Source organism: Cherax quadricarinatus, chromosome 28 (assembly GCF_038502225.1).
Source record: "Cherax quadricarinatus isolate ZL_2023a chromosome 28, ASM3850222v1, whole genome shotgun sequence".
NCBI lineage: Eukaryota > Metazoa > Arthropoda > Malacostraca > Decapoda > Parastacidae > Cherax > Cherax quadricarinatus.
The window spans coordinates 36,789,550-36,802,567 of record NC_091319.1 but is presented as its reverse complement, the minus strand read 5'-3'; the positions used below and the strand labels follow the sequence as shown (position 1 = coordinate 36,802,567).

Genomic DNA, 13,018 nt, shown 5'->3' with positions numbered 1-13,018 from the left:
GTATTGTGTGTCCTGCAGCACTGTGTGTCCTGCAGCACTGTGTGTCCTGCAGGTTCTGTGTTAACTACGGTACTGTGCGTCCTGCAGCACTGTGTGTCCTGCTGTACTGTGTGTTGTAGGTTCTGTGTTAACTATGGTACTGTGTGTCCTGCAGTATTGTGCGTCCTGCAGCACTGTGTGCCCTGCAACACTTTGTCCTTCAGCACTGTGTCCTGCAGCACTGTGTGTCCTGGAGTACTGTGTGTCCTGCAGCACTGTGTGTCCTGCAGCACTGTGTGTCTTGCAACACTGTGTCCAGCAATATTGTGTGTCCTGCAGCACTGTGTGTCCTGCAGCACTGTGTCCTGCAGCACTGTGTCCTGTAGCACTGTGTGTCCTGCAGCACTGTGTGTCCTGCAGCACTGTGTGTCCTGCAGCACTGAGTCCTGCAGCACTGTGTGTCCTGCAGTATTGTGCGTCCTCCAGCAATGTGTGTTCTTCTACACTGTGTGTCCTGCAGTATTGTGTGTCCTGCAGCACTGTGTGCCCTGCAACACTTTGTCCTTCAGCACTGTGTCCTGCAGCACTGTGTGTCCTGGAGTACTGTGTGTCCTGCAGCACTGTGTGTCCTGCAGCACTGTGTGTCTTGCAACACTGTGTCCAGCAATATTGTGTGTCCTGCAGCACTGTGTGTCCTGCAGCACTGTGTCCTGCAGCACTGTGTCCTGTAGCACTGTGTGTCCTGCAGCACTGTGTGTCCTGCAGCACTGTGTGTCCTGCAGCACTGAGTCCTGCAGCACTGTGTGTCCTGCAGTATTGTGCGTCCTCCAGCAATGTGTGTTCTTCTACACTGTGTGTCCTGCAGTATTGTGTGTCCTGCAGCAGTGTGCCCTGCAACACTGTGTCCTTCAGCACTGTGTCCTGCAGCACTGTGTGTCCTGGAGTACTGTGTGTCCTGCAGCACTGTGTGTCCTACAGCACTGTGTGTCCTGCAGCACTGTGTGTCCTGCAACACTGTGTGTTCTGCAGCTCTGTATGTCCTGCAGCACTATGTGTCCTGCAGCACTGTGTCCTGCAGCACTATGTGTCCTGCAGCATTGTGTGTCCTGCAGCACTGCGTCCTGCAGCACTGTGTCCTGCAGCACTGTGTCCTGCAGCAATGTGTGTTCTGCAGCACTGTGTGCCCTGCAGCACTGTGTATTGCAGCACTATGTCCTGCAGCACTGTGTGTCCTGCAGCACTGTGTGTCATGCAGCACTGTGTGTCCTGCAGCACTGTGTGTCCTGCAGCACTGTGTGTCCTGCAGCACTATGTGTCTTGCAACACTGTGTCCAGCAATATTGTGTGTCCTGCAGCACTGTGTGTCCTGCAGCTCTGTGTGTCCTGCAACACTGTGTGTCCTGCAGTACTGTGTATCCTGCACTACTGTGTATCCTGCAGTACTGTGTGACCTGCACCATTGTGTGTCCTGCAGCAGTGTGTGTCCTGCAGCACTGTGTGTCCTGCAGCACTGTGTGTCCTGCTGCCCTGTGTGTCCTGCAGCACTGTGTGTCCTGCAGCACTGTGTGTCTTGCAGCACTGTGTGTCCTGCAGCACTGTGTGTCCTGCAGCACTGTGTGTCCTGCAGCACTGTGGGTCCTGCAGCACTGTGTGTCCTGGAGTACTGTGTGTCCTGCAGCACTGTGTGTCCTGCAGCACTGTGTGTCTTGTAGGTTCTTCGTTAACTACGGTACTGTGTGTCGTGCAGTATTGTGTGTCCTGCAGCACTGTGTGTCCTACAGCACTGTGTGTCCTACAGCACTGTGTGTCCTACAGCACTGTGTGTCCTGCAGCACTGTGTGTCCTGCAACAATGTGTGTTCTGCAGCACTTTATGTCCTGTAGCACTGTGTCCTGCAGCTCTGTGTCCTGCAGCACTATGTGTCCTGCAGCATTGTGTGTCATACAGCACTGTGTCCTTCAACACTCTGTGTCCTGCAGCATTGTGTGTCCTGCAGCACTGTGTGTCCTGCAGCACTGTGTGTCCTGCAGCTTTGTTTTCCTGCAGCACTGTGTATCCTGCAGCACTATGTGTCCTGCAGCACTGTGTCCTGCAGCACTGTGTGTCCTGCAGTACTGTGTGTCCTGCAGCACTGTGTCCTGCAGCACTGTGTCCTGCAGCACTGTGTGTTCTGCAGCACTGTGTGTCCTGCAGCACTGTGTGTCCTGCAACACTGTGTGTCCTGCAGCACTGTGTGTTTTGCAGCACTGCGTGTCCTGCAGCACTATGTGTCTTGCAGCATTGTGTGTCCTGCAGCACTGTGTGTCCTGCAGCAGTGTGTGTCCTGCAGCAGTGTATGTCCTGCAGCAGTGTGTGTCCTGCAGCAGTGTATGTCCTGCAGCAGTGTGTGTCCTGCAGCAGTGTATGTCCTGCAGCAGTGTGTGTCCTGCAGCAGTGTATGTCCTGCAGCAGTGTGTGTCCTGCAGCAGTGTATGTCCTGCAGCAGTGTGTGTCCTGCAGCAGTGTATGTCCTGCAGCAGTGTTTGTCCTGCAGCAGTGTGTGTCCTGCAGCAGTGTATGTCCTGCAGCAGTGTGTGTCCTGCAGCAGTGTATGTCCTGCAGAAGTGTGTGTCCTGCAGCAGTGTATGTCCTGCAGCAGTGTGTGTCCTGCAGCAGTGTATGTCCTGCAGCAGTGTGTGTCCTGCAGCAGTGTTTGTCCTGCAGCAGAGTATGTCCTGCAGCAGTGGGTGTCCTGCAGCAGTGTATGTCCTGCAGCAGTGTGTGTCCTGCAGCAGTGTATGTCCTGCAGCACTGTGTGTCCTGCAGCAGTGTGTGTCCTGCAGCAGTGTGTGTCCTGCAGCAATCCCCTGCAGCAGTGTGTGTCCTGCAGCAGTGTTTGTCCTGCAGCAGTGTATGTCCTGCAGCAGTGTGTGTCCTGCAGCAGTGTTTGTCCTGCAGCAGTGTGTGTCCTGCAGCAGTATATGTCCTGCAGCACTGTGTGTCCTGCAGCAGTGTGTGTCCTGCAGCAGTGTATGCCCTGCAGCAGTGTATGTCCTGCAGCAGTGTGTGTCCTGCAGCAGTGTATGTCCTGCAGCAGTGTGTGTCCTGCAGCAGTGTATGTCCTGCAGCAGTGTATGTCCTGCAGCAGTGTGTGTCCTGCAGCAGTGTATGTCCTGCAGCACTGTGTGTCCTGCAGCAGTGTGTGTCCTGCAGCAGTGTGTGTCCTGCAGCAATGTCCTGCAGCAGTTTGTGTCCTGCAGCAGTGTTTGTCCTGCAGCAGTCTATGTCCTGCAGCAGTGTGTGTCCTGCAGCAGTGTATGTCCTGCAGCAGTGTGTGTCTTGCAGCAGTGTATGTCCTGCAGCAGTGTGTCCTGCAGCAGTGTATGTCCTGCAGCAGTGTGTGTCCTGCAACAGTGTATGTCCTGCAGTAGTGTATGTCCTGCAGCAGTGTGTGTCCTGCAGCAGTGTATGTCCTGCAGCACTGTGTGTCCTGCAACAGTATGTGTCCTGCAGCAGTGTGTGTCCTGCAGCAATGTCCTGCAGCAGTGTTTGTCCTGCAGCAGTGTGTGTCCTGCAGCAGTGTGTGTCCTGCAGCAGTGTGTGTCCTGCAGCAGTGTGTGTCCTGCAGCAGTGTGTGTCCTGCAGCAGTGTATGTCCTGCAGCAGTGTGTGTCCTGCAGCAGTGTATGTCCTGCAGCAGTGTGTGTCCTGCAGCAGTGTATGTCCTGCAGCAGTGTGTGTCCTGCAGCAGTGTATGTCCTGCAGCAGTGTGTGTCTTGCAGCAGTGTATGTCCTGCAGCAGTGTGTGTCCTGCAGCAGTGTATGTCCTGCAGCAGTGTGTGTCCTGCAACAGTGTATGTCCTGCAGTAGTGTATGTCCTGCAGCAGTGTGTGTCCTGCAGCAGTGTATGTCCTGCAGCACTGTGTGTCCTCAGCAGTATGTGTCCTGCAGCAGTGTGTGTCCTGCAGCAATGTCCTGCAGCAGTGTTTGTCCTGCAGCAGTGTGTGTCCTGCAGCAGTGTATGTCCTGCAGCAGTGTATGTCCTGCAGCAGTGTGTGTCCTGCAGCAGTGTTTGTCCTGCAGCAGTGTGTGTCCTGCAGCAGTGTATGTCCTGCAGCAGTGTGTGTCCTGCAGCAGTGTATGTCCTGCAGCAGTGTGTGTCCTGCAGCAGTGTATGTCCTGCAGCAGTGTGTGTCCTGCAGCAGTGTATGTCCTGCAGCAGTGTGTGTCCTGCAGCAGTGTGTGTCCTGCAGCAGTGTATGTCCTGCAGCAGTGTGTGTCCTGCAGCAGTGTATGTCCTGCAGCACTGTGTGTCCTGCAGCAGTGTGTGTCCTGCAGCAGTGTGTGTCCTGCAGCAATGTCCTGCAGCAGTTTGTGTCCTGCAGCAGTGTTTGTCCTGCAGCAGTGTATGTCCTGCAGCAGTGTATGTCTTGCAGCAGTGTATGTCCTGCAGCAGTGTATGTCCTGCAGCAGTGTATGTCCTGCAGCAGTGTATGTCTTGCAGCAGTGTATGTCCTGCAGCAGTGTATGTCCTGCAGCAGTGTATGTCCTGCAGCAGTGTATGTCTTGCAGCAGTGTATGTCCTGCAGCAGTGTATGTCCTGCAGCAGTGTATGTCTTGCAGCAGTGTATGTCCTGCAGCAGTGTATGTCCTGCAGCAGTGTATGTCCTGCAGCAGTGTATGTCCTGCAGCAGTGTATGTCTTGCAGCAGTGTATGTCCTGCAGCAGTGTATGTCCTGCAGCAGTGTATGTCCTGCAGCAGTGTATGTCTTGCAGCAGTGTATGTCCTGCAGCAGTGTATGTCCTGCAGCAGTGTATGTCCTGCAGCAGTGTATGTCCTGCAGCAGTGTATGTCCTGCAGCAGTGTATGTCCTGCAGCAGTGTATGTCCTGCAGCAGTGTATGTCCTGCAGCAGTGTATGTCCTGCAGCAGTGTATGTCCTGCAGCAGTGTATGTCCTGCAGCAGTGTATGTCCTGCAGCAGTGTATGTCCTGCAGCAGTGTATGTCCTGCAGCAGTGTGTGTCCTGCAGCAGTGTGTCCTGCAGCAGTGTATGTCCTGCAGCAGTGTATGTCCTGCAGCAGTGTGTGTCTTGCAGTTGATATATCTAACACATTCCAGGTGATATTTGCAGAAGTCTCGATCTTGTGGAAAAATAATTCGATTTATATAGCCAGTTTTGAGTGTTCAGGTCACCCGCACTTCCTGGAATGTAACTTTTGACGAAGTTTAGGTACGACTTAGGCCATTAACTGGTCCAAGTCGGACCGAAATGTCGTTAGAAATTTCATTCTCCTTTTCGCGGTTTATATACATTTTGTTCCAGTCTCTGTACTCTGCCTTTTTATTCTATACTGGGCTTCCAGTGCTACTTTCTGTGAGTCAGGGAGCGCTGACGGATCCTGACTCCGCCTGATGCACAGTGGTCTCCACCATGCTGTGTCACACAGTTCTGAGCGTTATAACTGGTTCCAGGATTCGTGTCACTCGCATCCAAATGCGTTCACATTAAGTATTTTCACAAACGTTTCCTGACGCGGGTTTTTTTTGTCATGTTGACCTGTTAACCTGAGGTCTGGGTCTATGACCGAGGTCTTTCACTGACTTACCCTCCCACTTACCATTCCACTTGCCATTGCACTTACCATTCCATTTTCCAGGATACAAGGAAGAGGTGCTAGCTAGGAAATGCCTGGGGTTACAAGTAAAATACTTGGGTCAAGAAAAAAAATAGCTGAAGCCCTACGTAAGACTACTCGACACTTAGAGTACTGAGAAAATAATCTGGAATACAAAAAAAGTCCTGGTAGTAGTAGAACTTTAGGTACTAGGAAAAGACATGATGGCATAATAAGATAAGACCAGGAATACCATGAAAATAACCCATGGAACTAGGATGTGTCTGGGGCAATAAGAATGGACTGAGGTAATGAAAAATATAACCTTGGATGCTAGGAAAGGACCTGGGGTACTAGCAGAGAACCCTTGGTACTAGGAACTCGGGGTACTAGGAAAGGCCCTGGGGAACTAGAGAGAAATTTGGATACTAGTAAGCGACTATGAGTACTAGGACTATGGATAAAAGGAAACACCAGTACCAGAGACAGACTACCTGTGGTGGGTTGTAAAACTCCTCTCATTCCCACAGTCCGAAATGGGGACAGGTTTTTCTGGTGAGTGCCTGATTAACCAGGCTATTGCTGTTAGCGCTCCATTAACTGGTGGTCATGGAGCGCTAACATCATTAGTGTTGAGCGTGACTAACCAGGGACGTGTCTCCTCTAGCGCAGCTCAACACAGACTAAACTGACAACTCACCTTAAGTCTGCAGTCGTCTGCTTCCATAAAGCTTGACTCACCTGGAACCTGTCATCACTTGTGTAGGTGAAGATCCCAACAGTGAGGATGTGTAGGTCCCTCTGCCTGATCCACGACACCTGCAGGTGAACACAGGTGAGTGGCTCCCATAAATCTCCACCCCCTCCCCTACCCTCCCGATCCCCCACCTGCAGGTGAACACAGGTGAGTCACATACACCAGAAATGCTTCACAAAAATTTGAGCAAATAAATTGATCTAAATATCAAACATAATTAAAAGAAATTCTGCAGATAAGTCAAGGAATGGAGAATGGGTGGGAGGAAGGGAGAGTGGGTGGGAGGAAGGGAGAGTGGATGGGAGGAAGGGAGAGTGGGTGGGAGGAAGGGAGAGTTGGTGGGAGGAAGGGAGAGTGGGTGGGAGGAAGGGAGAGTGGGTGGGAGGAAGGGAGAGTGAGTGGGAGGAAGGGAGAGTTGGTGGGAGGAAGGGAGAGTGGGTGGGAGGAAGGGAGAGTGGGTGGGAGGAAGGGAGAGTGAGTGGGAGGAAGGGAGTAAGGGAGAGTGGGTGGGAGGAAGGGAGAGTGGGTGGGAGGAAGGGAGAATGAGTGGGAGGAAGGGAGAGTGGGTGGGAGGAAGGGAGAGTGGGTGGGAGGAAGGGAGAGTGGGTGGGAGGAAGGGAGAGTGGGTGGGAGGAAGGGAGAGTGAGTGGGAGGAAGGGAGAGTTGGTGGGAGGAAGGGAGAGTGGGTGGGAGGAAGGGAGAGTGGGTGGGAGGAAGGGAGAGTGAGTGGGAGGAAGGGAGAGTGGGTGGGAAGAAGGGAGAGTGGGTGGGAGGAAGGGAGGGACGGTGGGAGGAAGGGAGAGTGGGTGAGAGGAAGGGAGAGTGGGTGAGAGGAAGGGAGAGTGGGTGGGAGGAAGGGAGAGTGGATGGGAGGAAGGGACAGTCGGTGGGAGGAAGGGAGTGTGTGTGGGAGGAAGGGAGAGTGGGTGGGAGGAAGAGAGAGTGGGTGGGAGGAAGGGAGAGTGAGTGGGAGGAAGAGAGAGTGAGTGGGAGGAAGAGAGAGTGGGTGGGAGGAGGGGAGAGTGGGTGGGAGGAAGGGAGAGACGGTGGGAGGAAGGGAGAGTGGGTGGGAGGAAGGGAGATTGGGTGGGAGGAAGGGAGAGTGGGTGGGAGGAAGGGAGAGTGGGTGGGAGGAAGGGAGAGTGAGTGGGAGGAAGGGAGAGTGGGTGGGAGGAAGGGAGAGTGGGTGGGAGGAAGGGAGAGTGAGTGGGAGGAAGGGAGAGTGAGTGGAAGGAAGGGAGAGTGGGTGGGAGGAAGGGAGAGTGGGTGGGAGGAAGGGAGAGACGGTGGGAGGAAGGGAGAGTGGGTGGGTGGAAGGGAGAGTGGATGGGAGGAAGGGACAGTGGGTGGGAGGAAGGGAGAGTGAGTGGGAGGAAGGGAGAGTTGGTGGGAGGAAGAGAGAGTGGGTGGGAGGAAGGGAGAGTGAGTGGGAGGAAGAGAGAGTGAGTGGGAGTAAGAGAGAGTGGGTGGGAGGAGGGGAGAGTGGATGGGAGGAAGGGACAGTGGGTGGGAGGAAGGGAGAGTGAGTGGGAGGAAGGGAGAGTTGGTGGGAGGAAGGGAGAGTGAGTGGGAGGAAGAGAGAGTGGGTGGGAGGAAGGGAGAGTGGGTGGGAGGAAGGGAGAGTGAGTGGGAGAAGGGAGAGTGAGTGGGAGGAAGGGAGAGTGGGTGGGAGGAAGGGAGAGTGAGTGGGAGGAAGGGAGAGTGGATGGGAGGAAGGGACAGTGGGTGGGAGGAAGGGAGAGTGAGTGGGAGGAAGGGAGAGTTGGTGGGAGGAAGAGAGAGTGGGTGGGAGGAAGGGAGAGTGAGTGAGTGGGAGGAAGAGAGAGTGAGTGGGAGAAAGAGAGAGTGGGTGGGAGGAAGGGAGAGTGGGTGGGAGGAAGGGAGAGTGGGTGGGAGGAAGGGAGAGTGGGTGGGAGGAAGGGAGAGTGAGTGGGAGGAAGGGAGAGTGAGTGGGAGGAAAGGAGAGTGGGTGAGAGGAAGGGAGAGTGGGTGGGAGGAAGGGAGAGTGAGTGGGAAAAAGGGAGAGTGTGTGGGAGGAAGGAAGAGTGGGTGGGAGGAAGGGAGAGTGAGTGGGAGGAAGGGAGAGTGAGTGGGAGGAAGGGAGATTGGGAGGGAGGAAATGAGAGTGGGTATGAGGAAAGGAGAGTGGGTGGGTGGAAGGGAGAGTGGGTGGGAGGAAGGGAGAGTGTGTGGGAGGAAGGGAGATTGAGTGGGAGGAAGGGAGAGTGAGTGGGAGGAAGGGAGAGTGGGTGGGAGGAAGGGAGAGTAAGTGGGAGGAAGGGAGAGTGGGTGGGAGGAATGGAGAGTGGGTGGGAGGAAGGGAGAGTGGGTGGGAGGAAGGGAGAGTGGGTGGCAAGAAGAGAGAGTGAGTGGGAAGAAGGGAGAGTGGGTGGGAGGAAGGGAGAGTGAGTGGGAGGAAGGGAGAGCGGGTGGGAGGAAGGGAAAGTGAGTGGGAGGAAGGGAGAGTGGGTGGGAGGAAGGGAGAGTGAGTGGGAGGAAGGGAGAGTGGGTGGAAGGAAGGGAGAGTGAGTGGGAAGAAGGGAGAATGGGAGGAAGGGAGGGAGAGTGAGAGGAAGGAAGGGAGAGTGGCAGGGATGAAGGGAGAGTGGGAGAGAGGAAGGAAGAGTGAGTGAGAGGGAGAGTGGGTGGGACGAAGGGAGAGTGGGTGAGAGGAAGGGAGAGTGGGAGGGAGGAAGGGAGAGTGGGTGAGAGGAAGGGAGAGTGGTTGAGAGGAAGGAAGAGTGGGTGAGAGGAAGGGAGAGTGGGTGGGAGGAAGAGAGAATGAGTGGGAGGAAGGGAGAGTGGGAGGGAGGAAGGGAGAGTGGGAGGGAGGAAGGGAGAGTGGGAGAGAGGAAGGAAGAGTGAGTGAGAGGAAGGGAGAGTGGGTGGGACGTAGGGAGAGTGGGTGAGAGGAAGGGAGAGTGGTTGGGAGGATGGGAGAGTGGGTTAGAGGAAGGGAGAGTGGGTGAGAGGAAGGAAGAGTGGGTGAGAGGAAGGGAGAGTGGGTGGGAGGATGTTACAGAGGGTGTGAGGAAGGGAGAGTGGGTGGGAGAAAGGTAGAGTGAGGAGGAGAAGGGAGAGTGGGTGGGAGGAAGGGAGAGTGTGTGGGAGGAGGGGAGAGTGGGTGGGAAGAGGGGAGAGTGGGTTGGAGGAGGGGAGAGTTGGTGGGAGGAGGGGAGATTGAGTTGGAGGAAGGGAGAGTGGGTGAGAGGAAGGGAGAGTGGGTGGGAGGAGGGGAGATTGAGTGGGAGGAAGGAAAAGTGGGTGAGAGGGAGAGTGGGTGGGAGGAAGGGAGAGTGGGTGGGAGGAAGGGAGAGTTGGAGGGTGGAAGGGAGAGTGGGTGGGAGGAGGGGAGAGTGGGTGGGTCGGAGGTGGGGAGATTGAGTGGGAGGAAGGGAGAGTGGGTGAGAGGAAGTATGAGTGGGTGGGAGGAAGGGAGAGTTGGTGAGAGGAAGGGAGAGTTGGTGAGAGGAAGGGAGAGTGGGTGGGAGGAAGGGAGAGTGGGTGAGAGGAAGGGAGAGTGGGTGAGAGGAAAGGAGAGTGGGTGGGAGGAAGGGAGAGTGGGTGGGAGGAGGGGAGATTGAGTGGGAGGAAGGGAGAGTGGGTGAGAGGAAGGAAGAGTGGGTGGGAGGAAGGGAGAGTGGGTGGGAGGAAGGAAGAGTGGGATGGTGGAAGGGAGAGTGGGTGGGAGGAAGGGAGAGTGGGAGGGTGGAAGGGAGAGTTGGTGGGTAAGGGAGAGTGGGTGGGAGGAAGGGAGTGTGGGTGGGTGGAAGGGAGAGTGGGTGGGAGGAAGGGAGAGTGGGAGGGTGGAAGGGAGAGTGGGTGGGAGGAAGGGAGAGTGGGAGGGTGGAAGGGAGAGTGGGTGGGAGGAAGGGAGTGGGTGGGTGGAAGGGAGAGTGGGAGGGTGGAAGGGAGAGTGGGTGGGAGGAAGGAAGAGTGGGAGGGTGGAAGGGAGAGTGGGTGGGAGGAAGGGAGAGTGGGAGGGTGGATGGGAGTGTGGGTGGGAGGAAGGGAGAGTGGGAGGGTGGAAGGGAGAGTGGGTGGGAGGAAGGGAGAGTGGGAGGGTGGAAGGGAGAGTGGGAGGGAGGAAGGGAGAGTGGGAGGGAGGAAGGGAGACTGGGAGGGAGGAAGGGCGAGTGGGAGGGAGGAAGGGAGAGTGGGAGGGTGGAAGGGAGAGTGGGTGGGAGGAAGGGAGAGTGGGAGGGTGGAAGGGAAAGTGGGTGGGAGGAAGGGAGAGTGGGTGGGAGGAAGGGAGAGTGGGTGGGAGGAAGGGAGAGTGGGAGGGTGGAAGGGAGAGTGGGTGGGAGGAAGGGAGAGTGGGTGGGAGGAAGGGAGAGTGGGTGGGAGGAAGGGAGAGAAGGAGGGAGGTAATTAGAGAGAGAGAGGGAGAGGAAGGGAGGATAAAAACGAATCATACAGTGATCGTGTTATTACAATTTCGTAAGTAATAATTACAACAACATAACAAACAACAGCGACAGGAAGGTGACTAATATACTCAACACAACGGATCATTGTTAGAGTCGAACATGACTTACTCAGGTCGGGTCTGACTCCCACAAATTAAGTATTGACAACACTAGCATCCCAGATATAATAAAATAATTTGAACTACTTATTAAAAATTCAAGATAACGAGGTGTAATACCGCCAGAGTTATGTGAGACTTCCCTTACTTCCCTTACTCAGTAATGATAATATTAACACGTCACTAGTGGAAGCTAACATCGCAGTTACCTGGAAACTAACAAGTGTTGTGGTAAATGGTTTTCAAAACCGACAAGTTGAAGAATTGAGAGACTTACGCAAAATGTGGGAATCTTTATTTAAGATTCCCATACGTTGCATAAGTGTCTCAATTCTAACAAGTGTTACCCACAAGTGTTACCCAAAGAAAACTGTTATTAAGAACACGAACAGTTATTTTTTGGACAACTAAAACCTTGTAAATGGAAACCAACAGAGACTCCACACCAAAAATATTACGACTAACTTAATTGAATTTTTCAATTACATTTGTAAGATCCAGAATGAGAATTTTCCATCAAATAAGACTATCTAGATTTTCAGAAGATTTATGACAAAAATATATTGCGTATTCGGTATGGTCATAACCCTAATTTTTAAAGTGGTGGACCGGTAATCCAGCAGAAGGCCTCGGTCAGGTAACCAAAAGCTCCAACGGTGGGTCATCATATGATTAAGTCCAGCGTCAGGAAACACTTGTCCTCTTTCCTGATAGACCTTACCTAACCTAACCTTATGAAAACGTACATCATGGAAGACTGATGGCCAAAATAAAAGCACAAAGTACAAGAGACAACCTTCATGGCTGGATAAGTGACTACTTCACTGACATGAACCACAGACTGATACTCAAGGTTCTCACTGGCTTTCCATAACGACTGGAGTTCCCCGGGGGATCGGTTTTAGCGCTGTCCTCTTGGCATCAGGTTAACATCTAGGACAGCAAAATCTTCAGTATGATTTAAAATCGGGAAAACACTGCAGCATCCACAGAGATTCTTCTGAGTATTCAGAATGTTAGGTAAATATAACATACACAACAAATGTAACATTTTGTTGTGGCAACATTTCGCTCTCCAGGAACTTTGTCAAGCTGTTACGAACATTCACAACTTTCTGGACAGGTTGATGCTGTAGTCTGGAATGTGGACGATGAGTTTCAATGTCGACAAGTGCAAAGTAATATATTTTGTGTATAACAATCTCAGACATGAATACAAAATACTTGGCAAAAAAAAAATCATAAATAAGTAAAGAAAGGTACCTTGGGATTATCATACTTAACAGCTCAAAAGTACCAAACAATACAACTATGAGGAAACAGCAAATCTAAGGGAATGTTTGGCTTCACAGTCAGAAACATCGACCACGAAACACTTACCAACATTCTTACTTTATATAAAACATTTCTTAGATAGCATTATAAAGACGAAGTTTATATTATAAAGGTGTGAAAAGAAAGGCTAACAAACTTACACTAAGCAACGAACAATTTGGAAAAAATAATTTTTTTTTCTGGAGAAAAGGGCATTTCTGTAAAGTTCTGGAAATTTTATTAATGAAACGTTCCGCCACGAGATGTTTCATCAGTCCTCATTAAGACTGATGATGCCACTCGTGTATACACGTTTCTTGAAATAAATGTGGTGAAGTATAGTCTAGTGTGATTCTCCACAGTTTGTGGTGTTACCATAACATTGACTGTCCTATTTCTCTTAGAAAATGGAGTCCCCGAGGAGATATTCAGTGTTTCCAGATACTGGATGACTTGGTAACACCCAGACATGAAAAACTGTTTCAACTGCTGAGTCGATAACTTGAAACACTGAGATGAAACTGTCAGACAGGAGATGCAACATGAACGTATACAAGAATGTTTCTTTAGAAAACATAACTTGAATAAAATGGCCTGGACGCTGGGGGCGCTGTCCCCCCAAACTCTCTCCAGGTATACATGCAAATATTTAGTAAGTCACTCAAGAACCAATTAAACAAGCACACTGTAAGTATAGCATTAAACTAGCCAGAGATTCCAGAACCACATCCTCAGAATAAATCCAGTGAAACTGCTGGGTCACACTGATATCATTTTTATGATATATAACGTGAATATAGAGAGCAATGGGCTAATAACCCCTTCTGAATAAATTACTAAAAATA

The 13,018-nt window shown here is 52.4% G+C and overlaps 1 protein-coding gene across 2 annotated transcripts in view; it reads right to left on the bottom strand.

Moving 5' to 3' along the window:
- LOC128693193 (irregular chiasm C-roughest protein-like) overlaps nt 1-13,018 on the bottom strand; it is a 248,479-nt gene that overhangs the window by 164,463 nt on the left and 70,998 nt on the right. For both annotated transcript variants that reach the window (XM_053782672.2, XM_053782673.2), the window contains exon 3: nt 6,316-6,393. In XM_053782672.2, coding sequence (XP_053638647.2) covers nt 6,316-6,393 — 78 coding nt within the window. The remainder of the gene's footprint in view (nt 1-6,315; nt 6,394-13,018) is intronic.